This window comes from Plectrocnemia conspersa, unplaced genomic scaffold (genome assembly GCF_051122295.1).
Source record: "Plectrocnemia conspersa isolate PC_06_02 unplaced genomic scaffold, ASM5112229v1 ptg000001l, whole genome shotgun sequence".
Classification (NCBI taxonomy): Eukaryota; Metazoa; Arthropoda; class Insecta; order Trichoptera; family Polycentropodidae; genus Plectrocnemia; species Plectrocnemia conspersa.
In genome coordinates, this window is record NW_028277165.1 from 29327555 (window position 1) to 29355375 (window position 27821).

At 33.8% G+C, this 27821-nt stretch overlaps 3 protein-coding genes and 1 long non-coding RNA gene across 6 annotated transcripts; 2 read left to right on the forward strand and 2 right to left on the reverse strand.

Moving 5' to 3' along the window:
- Positions 1 to 681: 681 nt before the first annotated feature.
- On the reverse strand, positions 682 to 4218 carry LOC148239540 (uncharacterized). The gene is made up of 7 exons (XM_088197093.1): positions 4131 to 4218; positions 3947 to 4011; positions 3804 to 3879; positions 3647 to 3726; positions 1984 to 3579; positions 1820 to 1914; positions 682 to 1186 (listed from the first exon to the last, which is right to left on the reverse strand). The coding sequence occupies exons 1-5, from the start codon at positions 4147 to 4149 to the stop codon at positions 2503 to 2505; spliced, it is 1317 nt and encodes a 438-aa protein (XP_088053219.1). The 5' UTR covers positions 4150 to 4218; the 3' UTR covers positions 682 to 1186; positions 1820 to 1914; positions 1984 to 2502.
- Positions 4219 to 4773: 555 nt separating this feature from the next.
- Slu7 (Pre-mRNA-splicing factor Slu7) lies at positions 4774 to 10964 on the forward strand. Of its 3 annotated transcripts, XM_088196987.1 has the most exons (14): positions 4774 to 4958; positions 5413 to 5477; positions 5536 to 5611; positions 5701 to 5862; positions 6241 to 6425; positions 6863 to 7017; positions 7092 to 7184; positions 7417 to 7606; positions 8770 to 8855; positions 8938 to 9083; positions 9156 to 9339; positions 10111 to 10362; positions 10429 to 10692; positions 10752 to 10964. In XM_088196987.1, exons 5-14 carry the CDS (start codon positions 6251 to 6253, stop codon positions 10926 to 10928), a joined length of 1722 nt encoding a protein of 573 aa, XP_088053113.1. In that variant the 5' UTR covers positions 4774 to 4958; positions 5413 to 5477; positions 5536 to 5611; positions 5701 to 5862; positions 6241 to 6250; the 3' UTR covers positions 10929 to 10964. The 3 variants fall into 3 exon arrangements, with proteins under 3 accessions (XP_088053113.1, XP_088053123.1, XP_088053103.1); XM_088196997.1 differs by lacking the exon at positions 4774 to 4958 and having other exon boundaries at positions 5418 to 5477; positions 5701 to 5977; XM_088196977.1 differs by lacking the exons at positions 4774 to 4958; positions 5413 to 5477; positions 5536 to 5611; positions 5701 to 5862 and having other exon boundaries at positions 6236 to 6425.
- A 3143-nt stretch (positions 10965 to 14107) lies between these two features.
- Remo (Remoulade) lies at positions 14108 to 27776 on the reverse strand. The gene is made up of 13 exons (XM_088196803.1): positions 27488 to 27776; positions 27356 to 27421; positions 27080 to 27295; positions 26784 to 27009; positions 26353 to 26647; positions 26116 to 26288; positions 25851 to 26043; positions 25635 to 25783; positions 25384 to 25572; positions 25069 to 25318; positions 24867 to 25001; positions 19658 to 19763; positions 14108 to 19584 (listed from the first exon to the last, which is right to left on the reverse strand). Exons 1-13 carry the CDS (start codon positions 27682 to 27684, stop codon positions 16803 to 16805), a joined length of 4977 nt encoding a protein of 1658 aa, XP_088052929.1. The 5' UTR covers positions 27685 to 27776; the 3' UTR covers positions 14108 to 16802.
- Positions 24136 to 25608, forward strand: LOC148239543 (uncharacterized). Its single transcript, XR_015811320.1, has 2 exons — positions 24136 to 24217; positions 24288 to 25608. It is a non-coding gene; the product is annotated as an uncharacterized LOC148239543 (long non-coding RNA).
- Positions 27777 to 27821: the final 45 nt, after the last annotated feature.

The window sequence follows — 27821 nt, forward strand, 5'->3', positions numbered from 1 at the left end:
CCAAAAAATGTGTCCACGCCTCTAGAAAGTGAAGTAGCATCCGCGTGCAGAAGAGTGCTCCTCTTAGGCCTTTTCTAAACCAAATTGTTCACTACTAATAACTTCTTTTCAACGTGTGTGAATCCTTCCTTGTATAATTTTTAATAGAATTTTCAGTGAGTGACTTATTAAGTTGATAAGGCTGAAGTTGTTGCAAATTATTATTTTTTGGAAAGGGAATAAATGGTGAAACAAACCGAGCATGACGAAGGAGTTTTACACGGGCTACGTTGCGATACTACGCAACGTGACAAATGACCTCTTGAGCTGTCAGTTTGCTACTGGTCTTCTTTTGATAATGTCAAATATCACAAAAAAATAAAATAAAAATTGATTACTGTTGAAGAAAAAAAACCGTAAATGGTGGATTCATCCTATAAATCTGAGACGCGAGAAGTTCAGAGAGTAATGCAAACTTTATAGAGAATTAGGTAGTTTTCCTGAACGCTACTTCCAATATTTCCGCATGAATAAAGAACTAAAATAAGGACGATACAAATTATAGAAGTATATCAATGAGAGAATGTCTAGCTTTGACATTAAGATAGGTTTTGAATTAATATAATATATTTATTAATTTCTTGGAGAAATAGAAATATCAATGTTTTAAATAATTAGTAAAAATTAAAAAAAAATACATACCACAGATAATTCTTTATTAATGCATTTTACATATGAAATAATATATCATTTGTGTTTTCTGAATATATGGCAGTTGTGAATGTATTATTTATTGTTCACTAAATGCTAGTTCATACATAATCAGATTTTTGGGTAATAAGATTTAAAATCATTTGCGCAGTATCTTCCTCACTCTTTTTTGCTGTTTACGTTTTATAGCATGGCTTGTCCTTTTGCAAGAGTCTGCATCTTCTTGGTGTGGTTTTTCTTCTGGTTGATCTGATTGTATCGTTTGATCTTTTTGTTCTAATAGTGTTGGTTGATTTAATATTTGAGTTTCATTTTCGTAATTCCCTGTGGATTCCTTGAAATCCAAGTGCGGAATTTAAAATTCTAACTGACTATATATAATAATACCAGTAGTTTTTTAGTTCCAGGTGATTCGCTGGGACAATTTTTTAATAATCTATAGTGTAATGAAGACGTCACGAAGGGATCTCCAGCATTCTTTTAAAAAGTTCAACATCTAAAAAGAAAATCATATCATTAGATAGATCAACCATTGTATAGTTCTATAAATAATCAAATGTAGTACTATTTATGTATAACTAACTATATATGTTAACGTTATCGTTTTATTTATATATTTTAGGACATTGGCAGTCGGTGATTAATTCAGATCTATTTCATTTAATTTTCCATTGGAAGAAACAAGACTATAATTATTAAATTGTGCAGCCAAAGTATTTTTTAATCATGTCTCGATGTTACGAGATCGATTAATTTTGTTCGTTTGCCCTTATACTTGTCGGCGTACCTGCTATGGCTGAAGTTCGTAGAATTCGTTTATCGCAATCTCAGAAAGTCTTGCTATGAGAATCGTTAACATTTTTACGCTTATCTTACAAACACAAATTTCAAAATGCAAGTGTACATTTTTTATTTAAATTTTTTTTTTTAAATTAAATATTTTTAAACAATTAAAACACATATTGAGAATATTAATCATATGTGTGCTGTTCGATTTCTGCACTAAAGTTGTTTATTATTATATTCATAGTATCGGATTAAATTAAATGTTAGCTTACTGTCCGTCATCGTGGGTCATTTATATTATAAATGAGTTGATTAATTAATTTAAATTCTTGTTTTTACTTACTAGAATCAACAGCAGTGTTCACTTCATTACAAAAGTATTCCCTCTTACTTGTTTTTTTTTTTATATAATTCATACAGAGCATGCCTTAACTGAAACTTATTTGCAAAAACAACAATCATTATAGACCCTGTAAATATTTGTACAATAGAAAAATGAAAACATACCTCCAATATTAATTTTTTTCGTTTAAATCCATTGTGTAATAGACTATCCGTCATCGCAATGTATGAAATCGCATCGGATTGATGCGATGATGCATTGTACGTTGACATACTCAGTTTGTTTCACCCTTAAATGTCGATCACAGCCAGCCGTTAAATATTTTTCCAGAAAATTATATTTTATTGGGGATATTAGTAAAGATGTTTTAATTTTCCTTGTTCACATTTTTAATAAACTCTGTTGGTATCAAGTCAGGACAGGTCAACTTATTATTTTTTAACATTCGTTGACATGTCCCCAAATAATAATTTTATGCGTTTAATTCGTTTATTTTTTTCGACTTACTTCTATTGCTTCTTCTACTTTTTTATGTAAGTTATATTCGCCATGTTTTTTTGTTGTTGTAAATACTCTATTTCTTTGCATTTTTAATTCATCGATTCAATAAATGCCAAATCCATTAAACAACTAAACAATTAATTTAATGGCTTACTGTCATAAACATACATGAAAAGAAAACACTAGCAAATGATTGTCATTGGGGACAGATGAGTTTTCATATGAGTTAAAAGAGTGTGTTTATATTTTAATACTTTTCCACATTTATCACATTCGAAATAATGAACATTACTATGAGTTTGCATATGTCGTGAAATATGTTGTCTAGTTGTGAATGCTTTTCCACATTTTTCACATTTAAATACACTAATATTGATATGAGTTCGCATATGTCGTGAAATATACTGTTTAGTTGTGAATGCTTTTCCACATTTTTCACATTCAAATAAACTAATATCGATATGAGTTTGCATATGTTTCGAAAGGTTTTGTCTACAATTGAAAGCCTTTCCACATTTTTCACAATCAAAATCACGAACATTGCTATGAATTTGAATGTGTTGTAATAGTTGGTTTTTAGATTTGAATAGTTTTTTACATTTTTCACATTCAAAGTCACGAACATCGCTATGAACTATCATATGTTTTAAGAGAGTGTATTTATAAATGAATGTTTTTCCACATTTTTCACATTCGAAATCGCGAACATCGCTGTGAGTTTGCACATGTCGTAAAAGTTGACTTTTAGATCTAAATAGTTTTTTACATTGTTTACATTGAAAGTTAGGAACATCGCTATGAGTTTTAATATGATTTAAAAGAGTGTATTTATATTTGAATGCTTTACCACATTTTTCACATTTGAAATTACAAACATTGCTATGAGTAAGCACATGTTGTAAAAGTTGGTTTTTAGATTTAAATAGTTTTTTACATTTTTCACATTGAAAATCACGAACATCGCTATGAGTTTGAATGTGTCGTGAAAGACAACTTTTAGTATTGAATGCTTTTTCACATTTTTGACATTGAAAATCACGTACATCTCGATGAGTTTCCACATGTCGTAAAAGTTGTGTTTTAGATTTGAATAGTTTTTTACATTTGTCACACTCAAAGTTACGAACATCGCTGTGAGTTTGCATGTGTCTTGAAAGATATTTTTTAAATTTGAATGTTTTTCCACATTTGCAACATTCAAATTTATACGAATCATCATGCAAACATTGAACTTTAGAATATTTTTCTATTTCTGGTTTCTAAAATTAAAATTTTATTAGTTAGTAAATCGAAATAAATATAACTGAAATTTGAGTTGACTATTACCTCGGTGATGTAAATTTGGTGAGAAAAAACGTCCACACTACTAGAATTTGCCTTAAGTATATCTTTAACATCGTGCATTTCTGAAATCATACAATAATTGACATAGATACTAAAGTGCATTAGTATAAATATCATATACATATATAAATATTTTTACCAATTTCAAACAAGTCGTCTACATCGTTCTTGATAGTATCTTCACTACTATTGTATTCACGTTTTACATTTGAAGTCTTTAAAACGAAAGTTTAAGCCCATTATTTAAGATCACATGTGTTTACAAATATACCGATTCATTACCTCTACTTTACATTGAATCGTGTCAATGATAAGAGGCGTTTCTTTGTCATTTTCTATGCCAGGTTCTGCAAGTATAAAGTTTAATACTTTAAGATGATTGAAATGTATATCATTCACGAAAATGGAATATTTGGTTATCATCTGAATTTGAAGAAGAATTATTGTCAAAAAAAGAAAATAATACCAGTTTTGATAAGCGCCATCGTAAGTCAGTGTCAATTTGACAGTTCTTAAAAAACATTCGGTACAAATACGGCGAATTTTTGAGCATGGCGTAAAAAGGGCGAATAAGAAATAATTATTTATAATAAAGTAAAATATATTTAAGTGCATTTAATATATTATCAACGAATCGTATAAAACACAGTATGAGAGAGTCGCTATTCGCTTTTTAGGAGAAATTGTGTTATAGTTTAACCAACACCACCTAGATACAAGAAAGGTGATGGCAAAGCCCTCTGAAAAACAATGAAAAAAATATTATTTTTTCAAATATTTATAAGAAATATTTATCTAGTGAATTTACACAACTAGGATATTTGCATTTGTGATACAGCTATTTGTGCATCTACATTAAAACTCCACTATCATCAATGACCTTACAAAAAAATATTTGCTAGAAAAAGGCATGAAATTCATTACATTTATATTTGCGGTTTCTACTCAGAAAATTCTTTCAAGTTTTTTTCTGAGTAGAAACCGCAATAGTAATTGCAAGAAATGCCATATCTGCGTTAGAAATCATCTTGACAGATTGGCAGGTACTAGAATTAGGGTTATCAACCGTCCCGGATATACCCTGGGATTGCATCAAAAAAATTTGACAGATTGGATACGACTTGCTTCGACGGCGCAACAAACCGAATGAGTCATAGCGATTGACGCAGCATCAATCTCGCATCATTCGAAACCGTCAATCACGTACGATTGATCAATCGCAATTGATCGTCTCCGGGATCCTTTAGGTTAACTGTCAACATGACGTGAGTTACAATGACGTTTATCGAAACTTGTAGCTATTATTTTTTTTATTACATTCAATAATAAAAATTAACGAAATGGCTTTAAGTTCTAGCCTTTTAACTAATGTTATGTCCAATTATATTCTATTATATTTAGATAAAAACAAAATATTGAATTTTACTCTTTGCTACTAAAATATCTGTTTTAATAAGGTAGGGTGACCAGATTTTGAAAATATCAAAGGAAGACACTATCAATAAAAAATGTTATTTCGAAAATTTTTGAGAAAGACAATCCTCTTTTGACCTTTTTGTCCATTATTTTAGATCCCGCAGCATCCCTAAATGAATAAAAAATTTCGAAACGACCTTTTATTTTTAGCTCCCCAAGCAATTTATCTTCAAACAAACATTTTCAAGATGGCCTTTTTACTTTAATATCCTCCCTTGGTATTTTCAAAATCTGGTCACCATAGCTTTAAGTATCAAAATTCATCTTTGCAGAACCTAACATCGCAAACGACAATGAAACGATTGCTTTCGTTGACACGATTTAGTGTAAATTAGAGGTAATGAATCGTTATATTTGTTAATGCACGTGATCTTAAATAGTGTTTTTATTTCAAGTTCCCAAATATAAAATGCGAATACGATTGCAGAGAAGATAGATTCAAGGACGATGTAGACGACTTGTTTGAAATCGGTAAGATATACAGACATATATGTATATTTGTATTTTAAAATGTGCTGTTCCATTTTAATATATGTTTGTCAATTATTGTATGATTTTAGAAATGCACGATGTTAAAGATATAATTGAGCCGAATACAATTGGTGCGTATTTTTCTCATCAAACTGACATCTTGTACGAGTTGTACTTGATTATTTTATACGGACAGCTTAACGTATGGGGACAAAATTTTGCTAATATCAAAGCAGGACACTAAAAAACGGGTTTGTTCGAATTTTTTATTCATTTAAAAATGCTGCGGAAGCTAAAAAAGGATATCTCGGAAAAAAAATTCTAGGACGACAAAATTTTTGCGGACAATCCTGCTCAAAGAATATCGTAAGTAAAATAAAATGTTTGCTGCTAAATTAACCAATTTGACTTTGAGTTCTTAAATAAGTATTGTGGTTACATTTCATAACTTACCAGGATAAATGACCAAAAAACTAGTTTTATACTGGTAATCCAGTACCAATGGTCACCTTAATCTAAAAAGCAATTTTTGCACTATGGCGATTATTCGGATGTAAATAAACTGGCCGGCTTCAAAATGACCTGTAGTGTGTATAATTTTTGCTTATGGCAACATTTTAATTTGACAGCTGCGTCGCCATGGCTGGCGCGGCGAGGTTTTCCGTCTCTCAGATTTTGCGCATCAAAGACGGCAGTGGAGAAGAAATCAAGGATGAAGAACCTAAAAAGAAATCTCGCGAAGATTGGCGAAAAGCCAAGGAATTGGAAGAAGCTCGGAAGGCCGGCACAGCGCCTGCCGCCGTTGATGAAGAAGGTTTGTTTTTCTCAAAATTCAACCTTGTGGCTGTTTGATGGACTTTGCGACATACACTTACTTAATCGCGCCATCCGCGTCTTAGCTCACTAGTGATTGATGCGTTGCATAGTGAATCCAACATTTGAAATACAATAACACTGTAAATTGGGGACATGCTATTTGGGAGCGTGTAGTTGCGAGGACTAGAAAATATTCATACAAATTTTTACGGATCAGGCGCGTGTGGTGAGATATCCTACCTTTGGCTCGCTCACACATAAAGTAACGAGCACCCAATTTACTGTGTTATTGGGGGGTCTACTGCAGTATTCTTGTATACATATGAAATACTGGAAATAGAATTTTAATAAAACATGAACTTTCGATCAGCTTTAAAATTTATTTCAGTGTATGCGTGTTACACAAAGTAAATAATTTATTTTTTATTTTTATAGGCAAGGATATAAATCCACACATCCCTCAATATATATCATCGGCGCCTTGGTATTACGGCACTGCTGGACCGACACTCAAACATCAACGGCCTCAAGATGAGAAAAAAGAACAATATTCTCATCTCGATGAATTCTATAAGAAAGGCGTGGATTCTGTAAGTGGATTAATGTAATACAATACAGTAATTCATTGTATTGTGCATCTTACCAATTCAATTTATTGTTTCAGACGTCAGCTGCAATTAAATATCGTAAAGGAGCTTGTGAAAACTGCGGCGCTATGACACATAAAAAGAAAGATTGCCTGGAACGTCCGAGAAAAGTAAATATAATATATAACAAACATACAAAGTTTGCTTTCTATATGTCTAAAGTACTATATGTTCCAATACTTAGATCCGGTCCTTGTACAAAAGACAGTTTCGATTTTTAGATGCGCTGTCCGCTAGTGATATTCCTATTTAACATGTTCTTGCCTTCAATATATTTTATAGATCCTAATATATCTGTTTAGTCGAGGCCTTTTATTTTTATTCATGCTATGTATTTTTTAGATCGGTGCTAAATTTACAAACGTACTAATCGCCCCAGATGAATTTGTACAACCAAAACTAACTCTAGGTTTTGATGGGAAAAGGGATAGATGGAACGGCTACGATCCGTCAGAGCACAAAGCCATCATTGAGGAGTATCAAAAAATTGAAGAAGCCAAAAGAACAATGAGAGCAGAGAAACTTGAAAAAGGTACATATGCTTTTAAATACTGCAATTGTCTTTCCCCTAAATTGTAGACAAACTTATCATAATAATTTTTCTCTACCGAATATAATGATGGTGATTGCTTTAGTAATAATAAAATAAATAAAACATAAAATCTATAACAGGTAAACTACAGATTTTAGCTATTCAAAATTTGTTCCGGTTCAAAGCCCTGGTTTCATACACATTTTAGAGCAGCATATTACTGCCTATTAGTTAAATTATATTTACGCTAGGAGATATATACGTATATCTACTGGTGAAAATGTATTTGGACTTCACTAGTGAAAATATAACTACTGAAAAATACTAATAAATAAATAAATAATGATAAGTATGTAAATGTATACGTATATTACTATGTATGGAAAAGTTTAAATTATATGATTTTCCTAGCACATGCCAGATAAATTTTATTTTCACTGGTAAAAATATATATCTACCGGTAAAAATGTATTCACTGAGATAACTTCGAGACTGTTTTTTTATATTTTTATTAAGAATAATTGGAGAATTTCTGGTTTAAAATCCAGGACGACGTCATCTCTGACTTTTTTAAAAGGGGGGGGGGGAAAGTTGGTCAGTCAGTGATCAGTTTTTTAATATTTTAATTTCATTCAAATTCATTGTATTTCATTAAATAACATGCAAAAAGAGGAGGGGCACATGCTCCCCCCCCCCTCACAAATTATGTCCTCGGGGAGAGCGGAAGTTTTGTTTGTTACATTTGTGAACACATTTTTCATACTTTTATGCCTATTGTTTATTGTCTTTAACCTCTCAAACCTAGTGCACATTGCAATGTACAATAATTTATTGCTTGTTTATGAAGCCATTTCCGATTTTTATTTTTACATCGCAGTGTGCATCAGTATAATATTGAAACAAAAATATTTTTTCTATGAAAAATAAAAAGTCAGGTTTGAGGAGGATAATTTAATAAAAACAAAAAGAAGATTTGGCTAGTTATAATATACCAGATCTAAATACAACCTATAATACACTTAGTATGAAAATTTTGCATCAACATACCCCCCACCATGACAAATTTTATAATTAGCTACACTTTGAAATCATACACCAAGAATTATATCATCTAACATAAAAATCTTATTAATTTAAATATTATATATTTTTTTGCAATTCAGATCCATCGGCTGTAGATCAAGACGATGATGACGACGAGGAAGACGAAGATAAATATGTAGACGGAGTGGACATGCCCGGAACTAAAGTATGATTTATATAAAATATGTACATATATAATTTTTATTTGATACAATTTTATGTGATATATTATTTATTGTTTTCACCAGGTGGATTCTAAGCAACGTATCACTGTGCGCAATTTGCGTATCCGAGAAGACACGGCTAAATATTTAAGAAATTTAGATCCAAACTCGGCATATTATGATCCAAAGACCCGTTCTATGAGAGATAATCCAAATCCTAAAGATGCAGAGTGAGTCTTGAATTTTAATATTTGTAATGATAATATATAATTTTTCTATATATATTTTTTTATTGTTATCAGGAACGATTATACTGGAGAAAATTTTGTGAGGTTTAGTGGAGATACACAAAAGCATGCAGTTGCTCAGTTGTTCGCTTGGGATGCTCACGAAAAAGGAGTTGATGTACATCTTTTAGCTGAGCCGACGAAACTTGAAATATTGCAGAAAGAATATGAAAAGAAAAAGGAACAGTTCAAGAGTCAGGTATGTACATATTGTTTCTACAAACTCATTGTATAAAATTACTCTATGTAAAATTTTGCATATATCGTGTTACATAAACCAAATTTAATCCAGCTAAATACATAAATCAGAACTGTGAACATGGCGTTAACATACTCCCCACCATCACAATAGTTCGTAATGGCATTACAGTAATCATTCTCACATAACAGCCTTTGTAAGAACGCAATGTTATAATTAGCTAAGGGTTGAGATCATATATATCAAAAATTATATCGTCTCGTCAGTTTAAACTTGTGCCAAAAATAAAGTGATTAGAACTTTCTTGTCAGTTGAAATATTTCTGCATAATCATTACATGGATCATATTTAATATGCAGTGATGATATACTATATAAGATATAAACTATCTCTCAAATTAACTATTTAGTATATATATATATATATATATATATGTAGTGGATCCTCAAGGGATCTGGTAGAGGTTCGAAAGTGAAAAGAACGATATGGCGTGGCGTTGTTTATTTGCAGCGGCGTCGCGGTAGGACGGGTTAGCGCCAGTCCTCACCGTACGACTGCCGGCTGTCAGCGAAAGAAGAGCGTTTTGCAGCAAACAGGTTGCTTTATAGGCACACTTTCGGCCTTAACAATGTTTATGTTGGCCATAACGCAGTATACAATATGACAATACTACAGCTTATATACTAACTTAATCCTACGGCTTATATACTAACTTGATCCTACATATATATATATATATATATGTTTTTACCATCTTTATGAATATCTTAGGTCAAAGATTCCATTCTCGATAAATACGGAGGAGCAGAACATCTGGAAGCTCCGCCAAAGAGCTTGCTGTTGGCGCAGACTGAAATTTTCACTCAATACAACAGAGATGGTACATTGATTCAAGGGCAAGAGAAGCAAGTCGCCAGAAGTAAATATGAAGAAGACGTTCTCATCAATAACCACACATCCGTGTGGGGATCATACTGGAAATCTGGCAGATGGGGATACAAATGTTGTCACTCAAATGTCAAAGTAAATATCACGAGTTAGCCAGCAAATCATTCAATTTTACTCCTGTTGACTAAACTTTCTTTATAGATGTCTTATTGCGTTGGTGAAGCAGGAAAAACTATGGTATCTGAACCTGAACACGTTCCAGTCCTCAGCTCTTTGCGCGAGAAAGTCACAGATGATAACACAGATGATAAATCGGACGGCGACAGCTCATCGTCATCTACCGACTCTGAAGACACGAGATCAAAGACAGAAAGGAGTAGCATGAGAAAAAAGAAGAAGAAGAAGGACAAAAAGAAGCAGAAGAAGCAAAAGAACAAGGATTCAGATAAAGACAAATTGGCTAAAGTAAGTTTTTGCTTTTATTTAATTCTTGGTGAGATGTTTTAATCTTTTTTAATTTATAGGCACTGAAAATGGAAGAGGAAACGAACAGAGCTGCAGAAGTGTTGATGAATACAGACGACAGAAAAAGGTCTTACAATAGCATGAGGGAAGTGAAGAAACCTACCGAAGAAGAAATAGAAGCTTATTACATGAAACGAAGGCGTGACGAAGACCCAATGAATCAATTTAATTTATAATTATTAAATTATAGTAAATAAATGTATATATTAGTTTGTATTGTATTTTATTGAAGACAGCTTATTTAAGTGTAACCATTTACGAAGGCCCTCAAATATTGTTTTATTTTATGAGGATTATTATAGTCCTACCCAGGGCCGGCCCTAGGTTATTTAGCGCCCTAGGCAAAAACTAAATTTGCGCCTCCCCCCCCACCCTAATAATACTTTAATAACTCGTTACATAAGCGCAAAAATATAATTCAAATTAAAGTAATTTAATATTACATATATTTTACACCATACTCTTTTTTGCGATTGTGGGTATTTAAGAATTTGTAATTTTATTTTCGTCGCGATTTTTTACGCGTGAAATAATCTAAAGAGTGCACAGTAGTGTATACAAAAAAATATCAGATTATATTCTTTAACCCTTAGACCGCCGACCGGTAAATTCTTAATTACTCGCTGTACGCCATGCGTTTTTAGCAGGGCTGTGGAGTCGTTAAAAAAAAAACACGACACCGACTCCGACTCCGATTCCGATATTTACCAACAACACGACTCCACTCCGACTCAAAAAAGTTTAATTTTATCAGGTATTTTTGGTGTTTTTCTACACGTTTAATATTCATACGCTATACACATTAATTATTACGCAATTAAAAATTCATAAATTTCATAATTTAAGAAAATGCTCGGAGTCGCTCATTTTTCACGACTCCGACTCCGACTACAACTCCGGCCAAAACACCACGACTCCAACTCCGACTCCACAGCCCTGGTTTTTAGCGATATAATTTTTTGGCTACTTACTCTGTTTAACACATCATTACAGCCAAAATACTCAATTTTTGTATTTTAAAATTATATATGTATGATTAACATGATTTAAACATTCTAATTATATCAATAAACAAACATTTTTAGTCGTATTGTTGGAAATATAAGGTGAACAAAAATAAATCAATTGGTCGGTCCGCGTAATGGCTCGCGTACACACACCTACACACACATGCACGCGCGCGGCACTATACAAGCGAACGACAAGCAGGGTCATGCTCACACTGAGACAATTTTAATATATAAATCTGCAACGCATTTTTTCTTCGTCTGACCTACATCCTGTTATAAAAATTTACAAATCGACAAGATTTCTTTGATGCATACAAAATTACATATATCGTACACAAAAATAACCCTAATAAACAAACCGTTTGTTTTTGATCAATGGTGTTTGCAATTGGTAGTTGTTGAAGGTTGTCATATTTCTTTATATATAAAAATAATAAATAATAAAACTTGATAGCAAGATACGATGTTACATTTAACTATATATAATTATATGTATAATTTATAATATATACATATTCTTCTTCTTCTTCCACGGCACTACAACCGGTGATCGGTTTTGGCCTTTCCACCTAATTTCTTGTAGGGCTTCTAGATATATCTTGAGTTTTAGTATTTCTTCCACTATTGTTTGCATTTTTCCTGGTTGTAATATTGCACATTCCAGCTTCCAAAATTGAAGTCTAATCGTTTATCTAGATTTCGATCGTCTAGGTCATTATGAATCGGGGCGGATTTATTATTTCTTTGTGATTTTTTCATAACTATTTGGATTTATCCACGTTGGTTGGTTTGCTCCATGATAGAAACCCTCCTCCTTTATCCGGGCTTGGGACCGGCAAGAGTGCAACATATCTACACTCCAGGCGGAATATGTAATATATATTACACACACACACACACATATATATACAATAAATAATAAACTTTTCGACCATCGTGACGCATTGGGGTAACCTGTTAGGTCACGATGGTATTAATTTAATGTAAATAAATAAACACTACAAATAAATTATAAAATAATAGAACAAGTAAAATAAAATGATTCTACGACAAGGAATCGTTTTTGTTATTATTATTATTATTTAATATTTACTAAGAGTTAATATTGATATTTTATTAATTATATCTTTTTTATATTTATTAATAAGTATTTAATAGTAATTATTATTATTTAATTATTACAAACAATAAAAACCAATCACAAAAACAGTTGACAATATTAAAACAGTCGAAATAACGTATAAATATATTCACAAGTATTTACAAATCACAATTATCATTGAAATATTGATGACATAATTTAATTTCGATTCATAAATTAAAGTATAAAAAAACGAGTTTCCGCGATGCGTTTGTGCTAACCCTAAAAGTGGTCTAAAGAAGCACGATCGAAACCGCGCGCGAAATACAAACGACTAAAATTAAGGCGTGACTTTATAATTATATATACCACTGTTTCATCGCAAATTCTATAAATAAAATCACTGAAATCGTTTACTAGGAACTCAAACTGATTTTTAAAACATATATTGCCAACTTTTACCTTTCCGTTTCTTTAAAAAACGAAGGTTTTAACGAGCGCATCACATCATGCGCTTGGCGTTAGACAGTAGATTTAGTTGCGCATCATATCATGCGCTTGGCGTTGAAAGGATTAACAACATTGTTTGATAATTTTAAGTGAATATTGCGCCTTTATTTGGTATCACGGCGCCCCACAAGATCTAGCGCCCCAGGCGATCGCCTGTACTGCCTGCCCCTCTGGCCGGCCCTGGTCCTACCTCGATTTGCACGTTAGATAGGTTCCTCGATATTTCGCAAAAAATATATTCAACTACTACAATTAGGTCCAAACAAACGAACAATATTTGCATGGAAGGACAAAAAATTGTCACAGGCATGCCTTATCAAATAGTATTACCATATAATAAATTTTTATATTATGTAAAAAACAAAAATGTTTAAAAACGTAATTCAAAATCGTATCTTCATATGGAAGATTGCTTCGAGAAATATAACCAAACATCAAGTATATAAATATGTAAGTAATTGTAATGTAAATAAATATATTTAGTGTTTCATATATCAAAGTAATAAAAAAAAAAATTCTATGTGATTAAAAATATGTTGAGAATCATTGGTATTGTGTGAATTACAATAGTGAACAATTAACTAGTTTTTTTTGTGTGCTCATTTTTTCTGGTAGTGGTCCCAACATCTGGAACGGGTACAGGGTTTACCCTAAATAAATGATATGCAATTAATTTTTGTGCTTGAATAAATTGGACCGCGGTAGATTCAATAAGAAAAAAGTTTTTGTCTGGTAAAGGTTAAAAAGAAACTCATTTAACTTTGTATAAATTTTTATTTCCAAATGCTTTCATGACAATGCGTATAAAATATTAAACTATAGTGATATAAACTTAATCATATTTGCACTCCACTCACATAAGCTTAAAAGAACAAATATACTTACAAACTATTTTACGTTCTACCGAGAGAGTATCAAAAGTTAAAAAAGAAATCTCGATTTTGTCAGGTACTTGATGAAAATTGAAAAACGATAAGAAATAATTACAAATAAATACGCAAGTCAGTTTGAGTCAGGCTTTAAAAAATCATCACAAAAATATATACAACACAATAAATAATTTACACACTACCATTTTAACAACCGTTGTCATTTACTCATGGCACTAGATCAGATAAAAATATTTATAAATACATATATACACAAAATTCATTCTTAAAACAATGGATTGCCTAATGAAAGTTATAAACATAGATCGTAATTAATACATTATATAGACTAGAGAAGTAAATTAATGCCATGCTCAAATTACACTGCGATATATTGTCATATGATAAAACATACCATTTTGCTATAGTTTACTATTGTAAAAGCAATTTAACCCTTACACTAAATGAGAGACGGCATGAGGTAATTTTCTACAATTGAATGATTTACACATTCATTGTCACCACCTGCCTTCCCAATTTGTCATCAAGGAATTCCAGGCAGTTCCAACAAACAGGACCTTGAGAAAATATTATGCTACGTATAGAGACGTAACCGTACAAGAAAAATCCCGACAAATTATCAATTCAGAAAATCACCACAAATGCCAATAGCATTAATTTATAATACACAATAGTTAAATCTTAACAATGTAACATTTACGCAATAGCATTTAGTAATACTTTCCGTAATTCACAGTAAATTTGCCCGTAAATGCAATAAATACATACATATAATTCTAACGAGATCAACAACACTGCGATTAAGCAAGCTACCATTACTATCATGATCGAATCAATTTGCTTTGCAACGCTCGTTTAACAATAGACAGAAGCGTATTAAACTCTCAATTTTATTCATTAACAATACACACAATGACACTATAGTCTATTTATTGAACGACTGCAGAATGGCATTGGAGATTTTCATTAAGATTTTTTTTATATATTTCCCTTCAAAGATTCTACATATATGAAACATTTATAAATAAATTAAAGCACTGTAAAGCAATTCATATAAGATTACGTGTAAACCATACTTCAGTCCTTCAATAAATCAATTATAGAATAAGGCGATATTTTGTAAGCACATCAATGCATAATAAATACGTTGAATACTCGTGATATCGCTACGCTTTTGAAAATTTACTTAGAGATGATAATACGCACGAGTACAGCATAGACGGGATATACGATTATTAATATATATGTATTCGGTACAAATATAAAAAATATTAAATAAGAATAATGTAATTTGGCTAAGGTTATCGAAGTTGTACTACCGTTAAAAAAATAGTCACTAAATATCTTATCACTCAATATAAAAATTCGTTGTACTTATTGCAATGTAAATAAAAACAATAAAAATATATTTACAAATAATTTACAATATCTAGTCTTTTAAAAAAAAAAAATTGATCATGATATAAAATAAAACACTAAACGAATTTGCGGAAAGATTTACATTAAATATTTATGAGTCTGAAAATATGATACTCTTCAAAGTAATCTTCCTGTGACGTAAAGTATAAATCTAATACAAACTGCCCGCAATTCTCGTTGAATATCGTCAATGTCAAATCAATATGACTAAATAGTGAGAATAAAAAAATCACAAGGAGTTAAGCAATTTTATATTTAGTAATGCCGTGATGTAAAAATCAATCATTGAGACATTTTCGTCGCATATTTTTATGCAGTAGTTTCAGCACAAGACTGTTAATTTAATTTGTCCCAGAGAAACGAATCCGAAAGATCCTTCTTTCTATGAACTGTTAATCTTTTATGGGAAGAGGTGGGAGTAATCGCATTAAGACTATAATGGCGGAATACACTTAAAATTACAATTGGCAAAATTCACTTAAAAAAAACTTTGGATATACATACATAATAGACATATTATTGCGCTTTCGATAAAACCTGAATTATCAATAATCAGTCTTTGATATAAATACAATAATAAATACGGTTTTCAATGCAATATTGATATGAATTCAACTGCGACATTACGGTGTTTCCGAGCTAAGATTTAAATACAATAAAACCTTGATATCGTTACATACTTTTAAATACCTTACATGTTTATCAGTAGACTATTTGTTGGAAGACTTGTGAGAATTAAAGCATTGACTTTATCTAAATCATATTGCTAATACATATGCATTTAAAAATCTTTCCGGCACTGGCCGCAAGAATCAGGTTGATTTTGTCCGTTGCATGAAAGGAAAGTACATTTCCTTTATTTATCTTGAAAGTTGTTATAGAACATATTGAAAATATGTGAAATATTTTTAAACATTTTTTTGCGTCTGAGTTAAAGAAAACACTATTGTAGATCAAGGTTTTACTATAAATATAAATCGATCATTTAGCATTAAAATCTAAGGTATATATTAATGCTTGCATAAGTTGATACTTTGTTTTTCTCAAAACATTTCCTAGAAAGCATTTATATCAACTTGAAACCAATAACACAAAGATCGGAACTTATGCAGCAACCTGATTCAACAAATGTGTCATTAACTAAACCCTAGTTTCAGCTTTTTGGTCATTGTCCAAAATGTCCGAATGAGACTCGCTGATGCAACTGTCGCTTTCGCAGTGCCTGACTACATTGTGTTGACCGTGCCTTGCGTTATGCGGCGAATAGGATCTCTTCTTGTAACGGCGGTCCCTGATAGTGATCTGTTTATACAGCTCGTCTATCTCGCTCACCAAAGACACTGAGCTGTCGTTATCCAGCAGGTTAACGTCCGGACAGCTGACCGCAGGGCTTTGATATCTCAAATCGGCACCGTTCGCATTTGCCCTCTTCCACATGGGATTGTAGTTCACGTACTGATTCTCGTATTCGTCTTCGTGGTGATTGTGAGACAGTTCACTGTTGCTAAAGTTAAGGCCCAAGTCTTTTGCGCTCAAAGTTGTCGGCGGAGGAGCGTACAAGCCGTGGCTTCGGATGCTCACCTCCGACATTTGATAATTGGGAAAATATATATCACTTTCGTTCTCGAAATTTCGCTCCGATGCATTGACACAACTTTCATATTCACTCTTGCTTGCTTGCGAGTCGACGACGTTCGATCCGTCGCGTTTGGTTTCATCTTTCGAATCAATTTTGCATTGTATGTTTATATCCTGCAACGATCGATTCACCGTCCTCTTATAATCTTTTTCTTCGCAATCGCATTGTAGTTTAGAACAACTGGTGTGCTGTTTCGATCCTTGTAAGCTCTTTCTGGATGCGTTGGCTTTACTGAAGTCAATGTATTTGTCAAAACTCGGAGCTTCGTCAGTGTCGCTCGTACATAAGGCACTGTGAGTTTCCTGCAGTGACGTCAGTTCCGAATGCGTGTTGAGAGTTTTATCAGATCCCAGTTGATTCAAAGGAGTTGCCACTTCCGAAGTAGAACTATACTCTAAGCTGCACTGTTGCGAGACGGTTCTCATCGTAGGCAAATTTTCCGCACTGCCTTTACAATCGAATCCATCCCCAGATATACTAGATAATTGACTTAATTTATTGCCTTTCTCATACGATGATCTCTGCTTCATTTTGACGGAAGAAACGACTTGATGCTGCGGCACCTTAGTCTCGGGAATATTTGTGTAAATATTCATAATAACCGGATTCGCGGCATCCAAAGACTTGAGCTTATTGATATCTTTTTCAATGACGTACCTCTTTAAATGTTTATTCGAACTGTCGTCATTGTCCGACAATATATTAGGATTTAACTGATTTCTCGGTTCTTTGATTCCATTATCTGATAAATGATCTCTATCGACGTGAATGTTGGTGTTGTTGACTTTCGAACCGGATGATAGCATACTCGATACGCCTTCGTTATCCATCGACGGCATAGCGCTACTAGAGACTTGCGAATCCGAATCGAAATTATGCCTTCTCGGTATGTCTAAGCAATTCCTTCTGACATTCTTTCTTTGTTTTTTAAAGAACTTACGAGCGGCGTTACTTTGATTCGCATTATAAAATATGTCAGCGGCGCAATTTGCTCCAGATTCGGGAAAAGTAATAACAGAGTTATTGGATCTGTATTGCTGCCTGTGAAGCACGACCAAATTCATGTTGGTTAACTTGTTGCCGTTGGCTGAAGGATCTCCGAGAGTATGGCCGTTTAGCTCCGCCGCCGCCTTTAATATGTTGCTGTTGTTCGATTTACTATTTGTTCTGTTAGAATTTTGACTGCTCGACCTCGAACGAGCTTGCGCTGCGGCCGCATTAGATATAGGAGCCAGCGGATGATGATTGCTTGGCATGTTTTGCGCGTTAGTGTCGAAAACACTCCTAGTTCTGCAGCATTTTTTGCGCCTTCTAAAATAACACTTCATCAACAACCACTGCGACCTGACGTCGCTTCTCGCCACACCGTAAAAGAACAAAATAAAGGTTCCCAAGATGGCGGCGAACAGTGCGTATAAAACACTAAATACGTCCTCTTGATATACAAAGTACCAAGAAAATGGATGATAAACGGCGATGCAGCCGCTCCCCCACGTAGCCAAATAAGCGCACAATACAATTACGTGCGCCCTCAACTGCACAATCGGTGCATGCTCAATGTCTTCGACTTCGCTCTCGACGCCGCTATGTTCGCTGCGTCTGTCTGCGGTATTGTTCACTAAAAGACTCGGCTCCCACATTTCCAAGTCTACGTTTTCAGTGGCCTGCGTCCCTTCAGAGAGCTGCCCGTTCACGTGTCTCACAGTGCATCGTATGAGCAAGAACAAGATGGAGATAAAAACTACGATTATACCCGCCGGTACAAAAACGGCGCTCAGCGCTGGCGCGTTTTCCAGGAAGCAATGAGAATAAGATGCGTAATCTTTCATGTTCACGGCGCCTGATATGCCGCATACTATCAAAGCGATGCCCCATCCGACCAGATAGATTCCTAAAATGGGCTTCTGAATAGGCACATCCGACGGCAAGTCGTCTTCGGGCGATTGCAAAGTCGGACTGTGATTTTTGGATAAATTTTTATACAGCTGACTGACGGCGACCGTGATCCAAAGCAAGCACGACAAAGTGAGGTAATGAATCAAAAGACCAATGCCCTGACACAATTGAACGTCTTCAGTTTGAAAGATGCCCAGCGTGTACATGAAGCATAACAAGCTCATGGCCGACCACATGTTGATCAGTGAATGTTTGGCTCTGACGGTCATATGAATCGCCGAATAGCACACTATGTATGTCAATATGGAGACTAACAGGCAGATAGACAGGATTGCACTGCCTACGTATATCGCCGGATGTGAAAACTTGAATCTTGCGCCTCCGCTCCTAAAAATCAAAGACGATATAAAGTACACTTTTACATAAATTATTAACAGAACTAAATAGAAATAAACAATACCTTCCGCTATGCATTCCTGTTTCTACGCTTTGCATCAAACCGACATATCCCAATTTGTAACACTGAATCACCACCATATTTGCAATCACACGGTGTTTAATGCATCCTATATATAATTTGATTATCAATAAATGTAATAATTTAAATAAATATATTTAAAATAATATTTATTTTCACATAAAATAGCCGTAATTTAATGAATATATTTTATTTCTAGATGTGTTTTCGTCTGAGCGGGCAGATTGTAAAATTCCTGATATTTTCTTGCACTGTCATATGTAAATATGGATTCTGCGCTTATTCCACTGCAATCTAAAATACGCTGCTCTTCAATGAGTACCCTCCTCCATTTTGGGGGAGGGTATATAAGGACTTGCACAGCCATACAGTGTCGGACTATTTGGTCTCGAAAGAGCAGGGAAATATTATCTCCTTTGTAAAAGCGACTTAATTCAGTCTCAATAGTGAATGTGGTTACCTTGTAGGAGACTGAAAACAGAATTACCCTATCCTTTGTAAAACACAAAATCTATACATCGAAAGGAGAAAAAGGGGTTTCCTTTCCTTAGTTCTGAGAGGCTGATCGTAAAATGTCACCGGAAATTTAATCCAAGCATGAAGCAAAGCAGTAAAACATATCTTAAGCTGGCATTATTCTCGCCTTCTGATTTTAAACCGTAGATGACCAAATTTTAATATTTAAATTAATATTTCATGCAAGAAGCAAGCAACCGATAAAATAAGTTTATTGATGTACCTATGATGAGTGAAAATCATGCGACAAAAAATGACCGTCAAAGTGTTAAATGAATTTTGTTTCAGATTTGAGACTAATATTATCGAAAGACAATTTCAACATATTTGCTGGATGTCATAAATTAGTTAATAAAACGAAACTGTAAGCTTCAAATATTTTTCCAGAGGATCTATATCAAACTGCGTATTATAAACCCGATGGTAAAATATATATGCGATCTAGATGGAAAAATATTTTTGTATAAAATCCATAAAAATTAAAATCAAAGTTTAGTTTGTTCCTGTGACTGTTGTGTGATTTCTATGATCTTTTTATTTAATGACATTTTTTTATCGTAAAAATGGATTATGAATCTGAATCAACTGTAGCAAATATGAAATAATCCTATCATCCTGGGAATTAAAATTAAGTCAATAATTGAGAAGAAACCGCGAGGAAGACGCCCCATTTGAGTCGCAGCCAGAGCCGGCCCTAGGTTATTTAGCGCCCTAGGCAAAAACTAAATTTGCGCCCCCCCCCCCTCCCACACTAATAATACTTTAATAACTCATTACAAGAGTGCAAAACTATAATTCAAATTTAAGTAATTTAATATTACATATATTTGACACCATACTCTTTTTTTGCGATTGTGGGTATTTAAGAATTTGTAGTTTTATTTTCGTCGTGATTTTTTACGCGTGAAATAATCTAAAGAGTACACAATAGTATATACAAAAAATATCAGATTATATTCTTTAACAATATTGTTTGATAATTTTAAGTGAATATTGCGCCTTTATTTGGTATCACGGCGCCCTACAAGATCTAGCGCCCCAGGCGATCGCCTGTACTGCCTGCCCCTCGGGCCGGCCCTGGTCGCAGCCCCGTCGCTTGACCAAAAGATACTTTCCTAGTGTAACCCTACGAAATCCAAGAAGATTGTGTGTCGTGTGTGGTTATGCTACTCGGACCTAGGCTAACTTCGCCTCAGGAAACTTCGCGAGAGTGTAGACAGGCATAAGGTATTATTTTTTTATTTGAGGAAAAACATTGTGTACATATACATACATTTCTTTGTTATTTTCAGAATTTATAAAAACAGTAAAAAAAGCAACTTTTAATATTTTTTTTTCTGATTTTCTAATTCATTTTTACTCTTTTTAGGCGTAAATTAGACTTAATATAAAATCCTTCACAAATATTTTTAATACATTTTCCGCTTTTTTTAACTTTTGTTTAATACAACACAATGTCATAAAACGAAGGATTCTTTCATTAATTCGATCCTGTTCAAGGAAAAAAATTATTCCTTTGAAATATAATCTACAATATAAGAAACGGAGATCTCCCAATTTTTAAATTTGCTCTAAACTTTCGTAAGCTACTTGTCAAATACACTCGGTCCTCTTTTTATGCGGTTTTTATTTCAAGAAGCATTTTTTTTAAATAACTATTTTAGACCATTTTGACATGTTAAAAGGGTAAGAACTTTGGAGAATTTTGTCTCCGGATGTATCGTTTTAGCTGAAACAATTTCTTTAGCACATGAAATTGGTGGGGAAGGTTTTGAAACATATATCCAAAACGATTTAGACGAATTACTTGAGGATAATGTCATGAATGACAAGATATCATTGGTATAACTCTTGATATCGTTGAAGAACAAGAAAACGAAAATTAATCGGAAGAAGATGAAACTCCAGTCACACTCACTGCAAGTGTAATTCGAGAAGGTCTTCAACTTTCCAGTAAATTGGCAAACCATTTCATCGAAAAAGATGATTATTCTGAATGAGCATTCAAGTTTCAACGCGAGCTTCAGAATTGCATTTCTGGATATCAGGAATTGTACAAAAAATTAGCAAAGCCATCGCAAAGTTTAATCACTGATTATATTGTCAAAGGAAAAAAATCAACATGCGAAGTTTAGACTAATTTTACTTGTGAAGAATCATTATCTTCAGGACATAGATCTGATATGCTGACTATCTCTTCTAGTGATGAAAGTGATTTCGAACCAGTTCGCAAATTATGCCGAACACTCTCATATAGCGACGATAATTATAAAGAAAAAAATGTAAAGAAAGATTAACTTTTATAAAAATTTTCTGTATTTTTTTTTGAAAAATTTTTCCGTATAAATTTAGAAGGAATATGTTAAGATTATATTTTTCTGAAATTTAATAAACTTGTCTATGATTGTTAACATTTTTATAAAATTATGAATAAACATTTCAGAAAGAATATGGTAAGACTAATTATTTTTCTGAAATTTAATAAACCTTTTTTTATGCGATTTTCGGTATATTGTAACTCATTGATTTAGTTTTGTGCGGTTTTAAAAAATTATGGAACGTATCCTTTATTTTTATATGTGTGTCTGGTCTTTTTTTGTTCAATTTATTTTTATGCGTTTTCCTGTGGAACGTATCTACCGCATAAAAAGAGAACCAAGTGTATGTGCCAAAAATTCGGTTTCGAATTTTGGTGAAATACTGTCAGATTTGGAGAACAGTGAAAAAGCGAATCGTTCAGATGATTTCCACAATTGATAATGCAGAGATAATCAACACCGGAAAAATTGATAAAAGAACTGGTCTTCCTATATGTAAACCTAAATGCATTATCGAATATAACAAATTTATGGAATAATAATAGATTGCACAAACCAATATCTTTCATATTATCCGGTTTATAGGAAAAACAAGAAAATGGACAACAAAAGCTGCATTAATTTATATAATTACACTTTGTTTAACGCATTTTGTGTTTTTAAAAATCTAAACACTGATAATAATATTTAAGATTTAACAGATTCATGTTGAATGTTGCAACAACAGCTTGAATAACTAATGCGGATATATCGATGGACAGAAGGAGAACCAAATATTGATCATCCTTCGACATCAAGCAGTTTTCGATTTACATCAACACAGAGACTTTCCGGTAATTTATAACAGCACAAGTTAGTAAAAATTTCAATGGGCTGTAAACGACCAAGAAGATGCAGTTTGTTTTTCAAATACAATTAGAAGTGAAACATATATGTGTAAGCAATGTAACATTCCCCTACATTTTGATGATTGCTAGAAGTTTTGTTTATTCTTATATCAAATCGGAATATATTTATAAAATAAACTGGTTATTTATTATCTAACTTTTTTTATGAAACCTAGTTATTCATTAGCAGTTGTGAATCATAACCGGTTTATTTATTTTAATGTTTATTGTCCATTCACAATTTTTTTATGATTTAAGACGTTTAAAACTGAATATTTTATTATCGATTTTACTTTATTTATTTTTCAAAATTTATACTTGGTAATTTATTTTATGATAATTCCTGGTTATATATTTTATCAAATGTAAAAAAATCATATATTGTACGTTTCTATAGGTAATATATATATATATATATATATATAAAAATAAAATTTAAATCGATAGTTTGTAAGCATGTTGAGTGTCGTCAAATAAACAACATATGTCGATGCCCTTAAATATATTGAAAATAACTTAAAAATCACGTATACAAGCTCATTAACCCCTTATGTGGACATGTCGTATATATCCGTCATGACAAAAGTACTTGTAAAGTGGGTATGACGAACATATCCGCATTTTGAAAATTTTAGCAAAACTCAATGGAAACGACATATATGTCCACTTGCGGCGTTGTTTACGTTAGATGTATGAATGATTCATCTCGGGAACCGACTTGTTCGATCTTGATGATGTCAGTGTGTGTCAAGCGATCGTAGAGGTTTCACAGATTTGGTCAGTTCATATTGTTCGTTTTGTTTTCTACATATTTTTTACTTGTAAGTTGGTTGCAATAATTAATAATATTATTTAGAATAGTAATATTATTAATAAAAATATTTTTGATAGAAAAAATGGAAGAGAAGTTAAGAAGATCTAAAACTGCAAAACCTTTACATTTAGTAGAAGCACATTTTCCATCATTTATTCCGCAGACGACATAACAAAAGCCTACAAAACGATGTGTACTGTGTTATAAAAAAGGTATTCGAAAAGAATCTAAATACTGGTGTGAAGACTGCAGCAGATCACCACTTTACGCAGCTCCATGTCTTAAAATATATCCGTTAGCGGCAAAAAGTTCGTGTCAATGTGGATCACACTTTCAACAGTGAAGCATAACGTTGAAGGGGTTAAAAAGTTATGGCAATTCTCCCAAAGATCATGATATTTTGCGAATTTCGCGAAAACTATGCGGTACCAAGAGCAGGTTTACGTTAGAAGCGCGCGGTTCAAAGTGTTAATAAAGAATCTACATAAATTTTATTACTAAAATTTCTGAAAATGAGTATGGCTGATTGTTTGGACAATTTGCTTACTGAGACAATTTGCTTACAATTTGCTGAGTATTGTACCCCACTTATTGTACTCTTGTTGTAAGGCGTATTTATGTGAAAACAACTCATATTAAAATGAAAAAAATAATACCCTCAGGTGAATCTGTCCATCTCTTGGTCCTTTCGTCCCAAAGCACAGCCCTTCCGCCAATGCCCGCTGTAGCGCTCGTATCTCTTACCATTACATATATAGGCTCAGCGAGAGGATTCACCAAAGTCATATTCACTAAAATCAAGTTTTAAATTCATATTTTGAACTTATAACCAAAACTTGGTGTTAAAAATAAACCTACAAAGTTTGACGCCGACGACTGGAGTGGTGATGGCTAATTCGACATCTTTGCTTGCAATCTTATTTCCGTAATAATCCCATAGTCGGTAATCGACTGATGATTGATTGAAAGTCTTCGCCGCCGGTAAGTTTGTAAAAAACGAAGCCTTATCAAACATAGTTACGACCAGATTGTACGATCTGTGAATGTTGCCGGTCCCCAGCGCAGACATCGGCTGATGATCCAATCGATATAAGAGAGTTCCCGGTATCTGGCGTTATAATATACAGTTAAGCCGTGTCTTATCGACTGAATAGATTCATTTACGGAACATACCTGAACGCTGGCCTCGATTACTTTATTTCGTTCAGCCAACAGCGGCGTTATCGTTCTGTTGGTCGTAGAACAGTGGAATCTTCTACTCGGTTCGCTCGGATTGGTTATGCTCGGCATCGTGTACCAGACGCACGTCATCCCCTTGAAGCCTTCACGTTTTATGGTGAATTGTTCTATAGCTAGATTTTTCTGTACAAAATTAAATGATTAATATGACAATTCTCATTTGATACATTATAATTGATCACTACCTTATGACCTTGCAGATTTGACGCATACTGAGATAGATTTTCTACAGTTGTAATGAGGTCCGAACATGAATTGTATACATTTTCAGCTGCAATTAGAACCGCTCGGGGCAATATCATCATGGTGTTTATTATATCTAATAATACAGAACCTAAAAATATGACACAGTATAGAGCATTATTTTAATTAGAATAGAATTTATTATGTTATGTAATCACCTAAACTTTTCTCTGTCTCCGCGTATTTGATGAAATTGTTTATAGTTTTCACGATGAAGTTGATATCGTCGGGTTCGCTCAATCCCCCGTTTGGAGGCACGTTTTGCAACAGTAACGTGTGTAGCTTTTGACACGTACCCATTACGCTGCCTTGCAACAGCGAATGATTGATCAACGAGAACTGCTCCAGCATCTGAAACGTTTCAATTGCATTTCATATACACTACTACCGACTCGATACATCCACAAACGAACGAATGCGAACCCTGGTCGTTTCGCTGGCATATGGACATTCTGACGTATTCAACTGGGACCAACCGCCGTCGTCTCCGCAAAAGTAATATGCGACCGCGCCTTCTTTGTGGTAACAAGACTGAGACACAAAATTACCTCTGATGCTACCGGGCCATGTGTAGACACCCTTATTGTCTGAAGTAACTAAAATATAAGAGCAATATTGAGAACGTTGAAATAAATAAAATTAATGATATACAATATATACCTGCAGTAGGACAGTATTGTGTCGTATTGGAGATGACAATTATGTTAATGTCTTCAATCAAATCGGTGGCATTATGCTTGGAATACGTGCAAGTGTATTGGCCAGTGTGATTCGTGGACAATTTGCTTACGAACAATACGGTCTCCGCTAGACCTTCCTTCAAAATATCTACGTTACTGATCTCTATTGCGTCTAAATTAATAGGAGGCAACACCCATGTGAGATTGTAAATTGTTTTTATGGTTGAGAATGGAGCTTTACAGCTCAATTTCAACGAATCACCTTCAAACACCACCTATAATTTAAATATGTATATAATTGATTGATTTTTCATTTTTCATGTAAAACTGGATAAAATTAAGAAAAATATGGTTATTAATACCTTATTTGAATCAAATGAAAAGAAACAATTTTCAATTAAAAATACACACCTGACTATTCTGCGGCTTGAGTAGAAGAGCATTGTGTAATATAGTTTTCGAAATGCTGCACGTCATGGGATCAAATCTATTTTTTAATTTTTTAACGTTCTGTTCTTCCAGCGAATCTGGATTGGCACACTTGGGGTTAGCCAAGATCTTGACGTTGGCGTTTCTGGCCCATTCCACAATCCGCGAAAGATCACAGTTGCATTTGAGAGGATTAGCCGATATGTCACTAAAAAGGAAGACGTTTCACCGATGAATTTAAATGATAGAAATGAATTTATATGTAAACGTAATCTTACAGATTCTTGAGGCCGACCAGGTGATCAAACGTGTCATACGGAAGATTGGATATTTGATTTGCATTGAGAAGAAGCTGTTTAAGATTCACGAGGCCCTTGAAGGTGTCTTTTTCGATGACGCTGATGGAATTGTTGGATAGATCCAAACGTTGCAGAGACGTCAAATTGTAGAATGCGTCCAGTTCGATCGAGGATATACGGTTTCGACTTAAATCTCTAAAAATAAACGAACATGACATGTTAACTATTCAGTTTCGTTTTGAGGTTTTAACTCACAGCTTTTGCAGCGCGGGCAAGTGCAAGTGTTTGGTCAGGACGGTCACGGCGTTGTCGGAAAGATTTCTACAAACAATAAATAGATAGAAGAGTTCGGGGGTTCGGGGGTAGAGAGAAAAGAAGCAGCGTTACAGGTTGGTGAGGAGGTCGGCTGCTTCGGCGAAGTCGACGTCGTCGAGGCGCAGCAGGGGCCTCTCCGGGGAGCCGCACTTGACGCGGGACCAGTCGGCGCGACAGGCGCAGGTCGCCGGGCACGGGACGTCGCCGCCGACGCCTCCCGCGCCCAAAACGACCCACGCCAGCAGCGCCCACAGCCGCGGACCCCTCATGACCCCGAGCCGCCTTCCATCCCGCGATCAATCGCCTTGACAACACCCGACATAAATAACACCGGCCAGTGGTGTTGCCGCACTGCCGCACTGTCGCACCACCACTCTTTACGTATGGCGACACTACTATTTAAAAA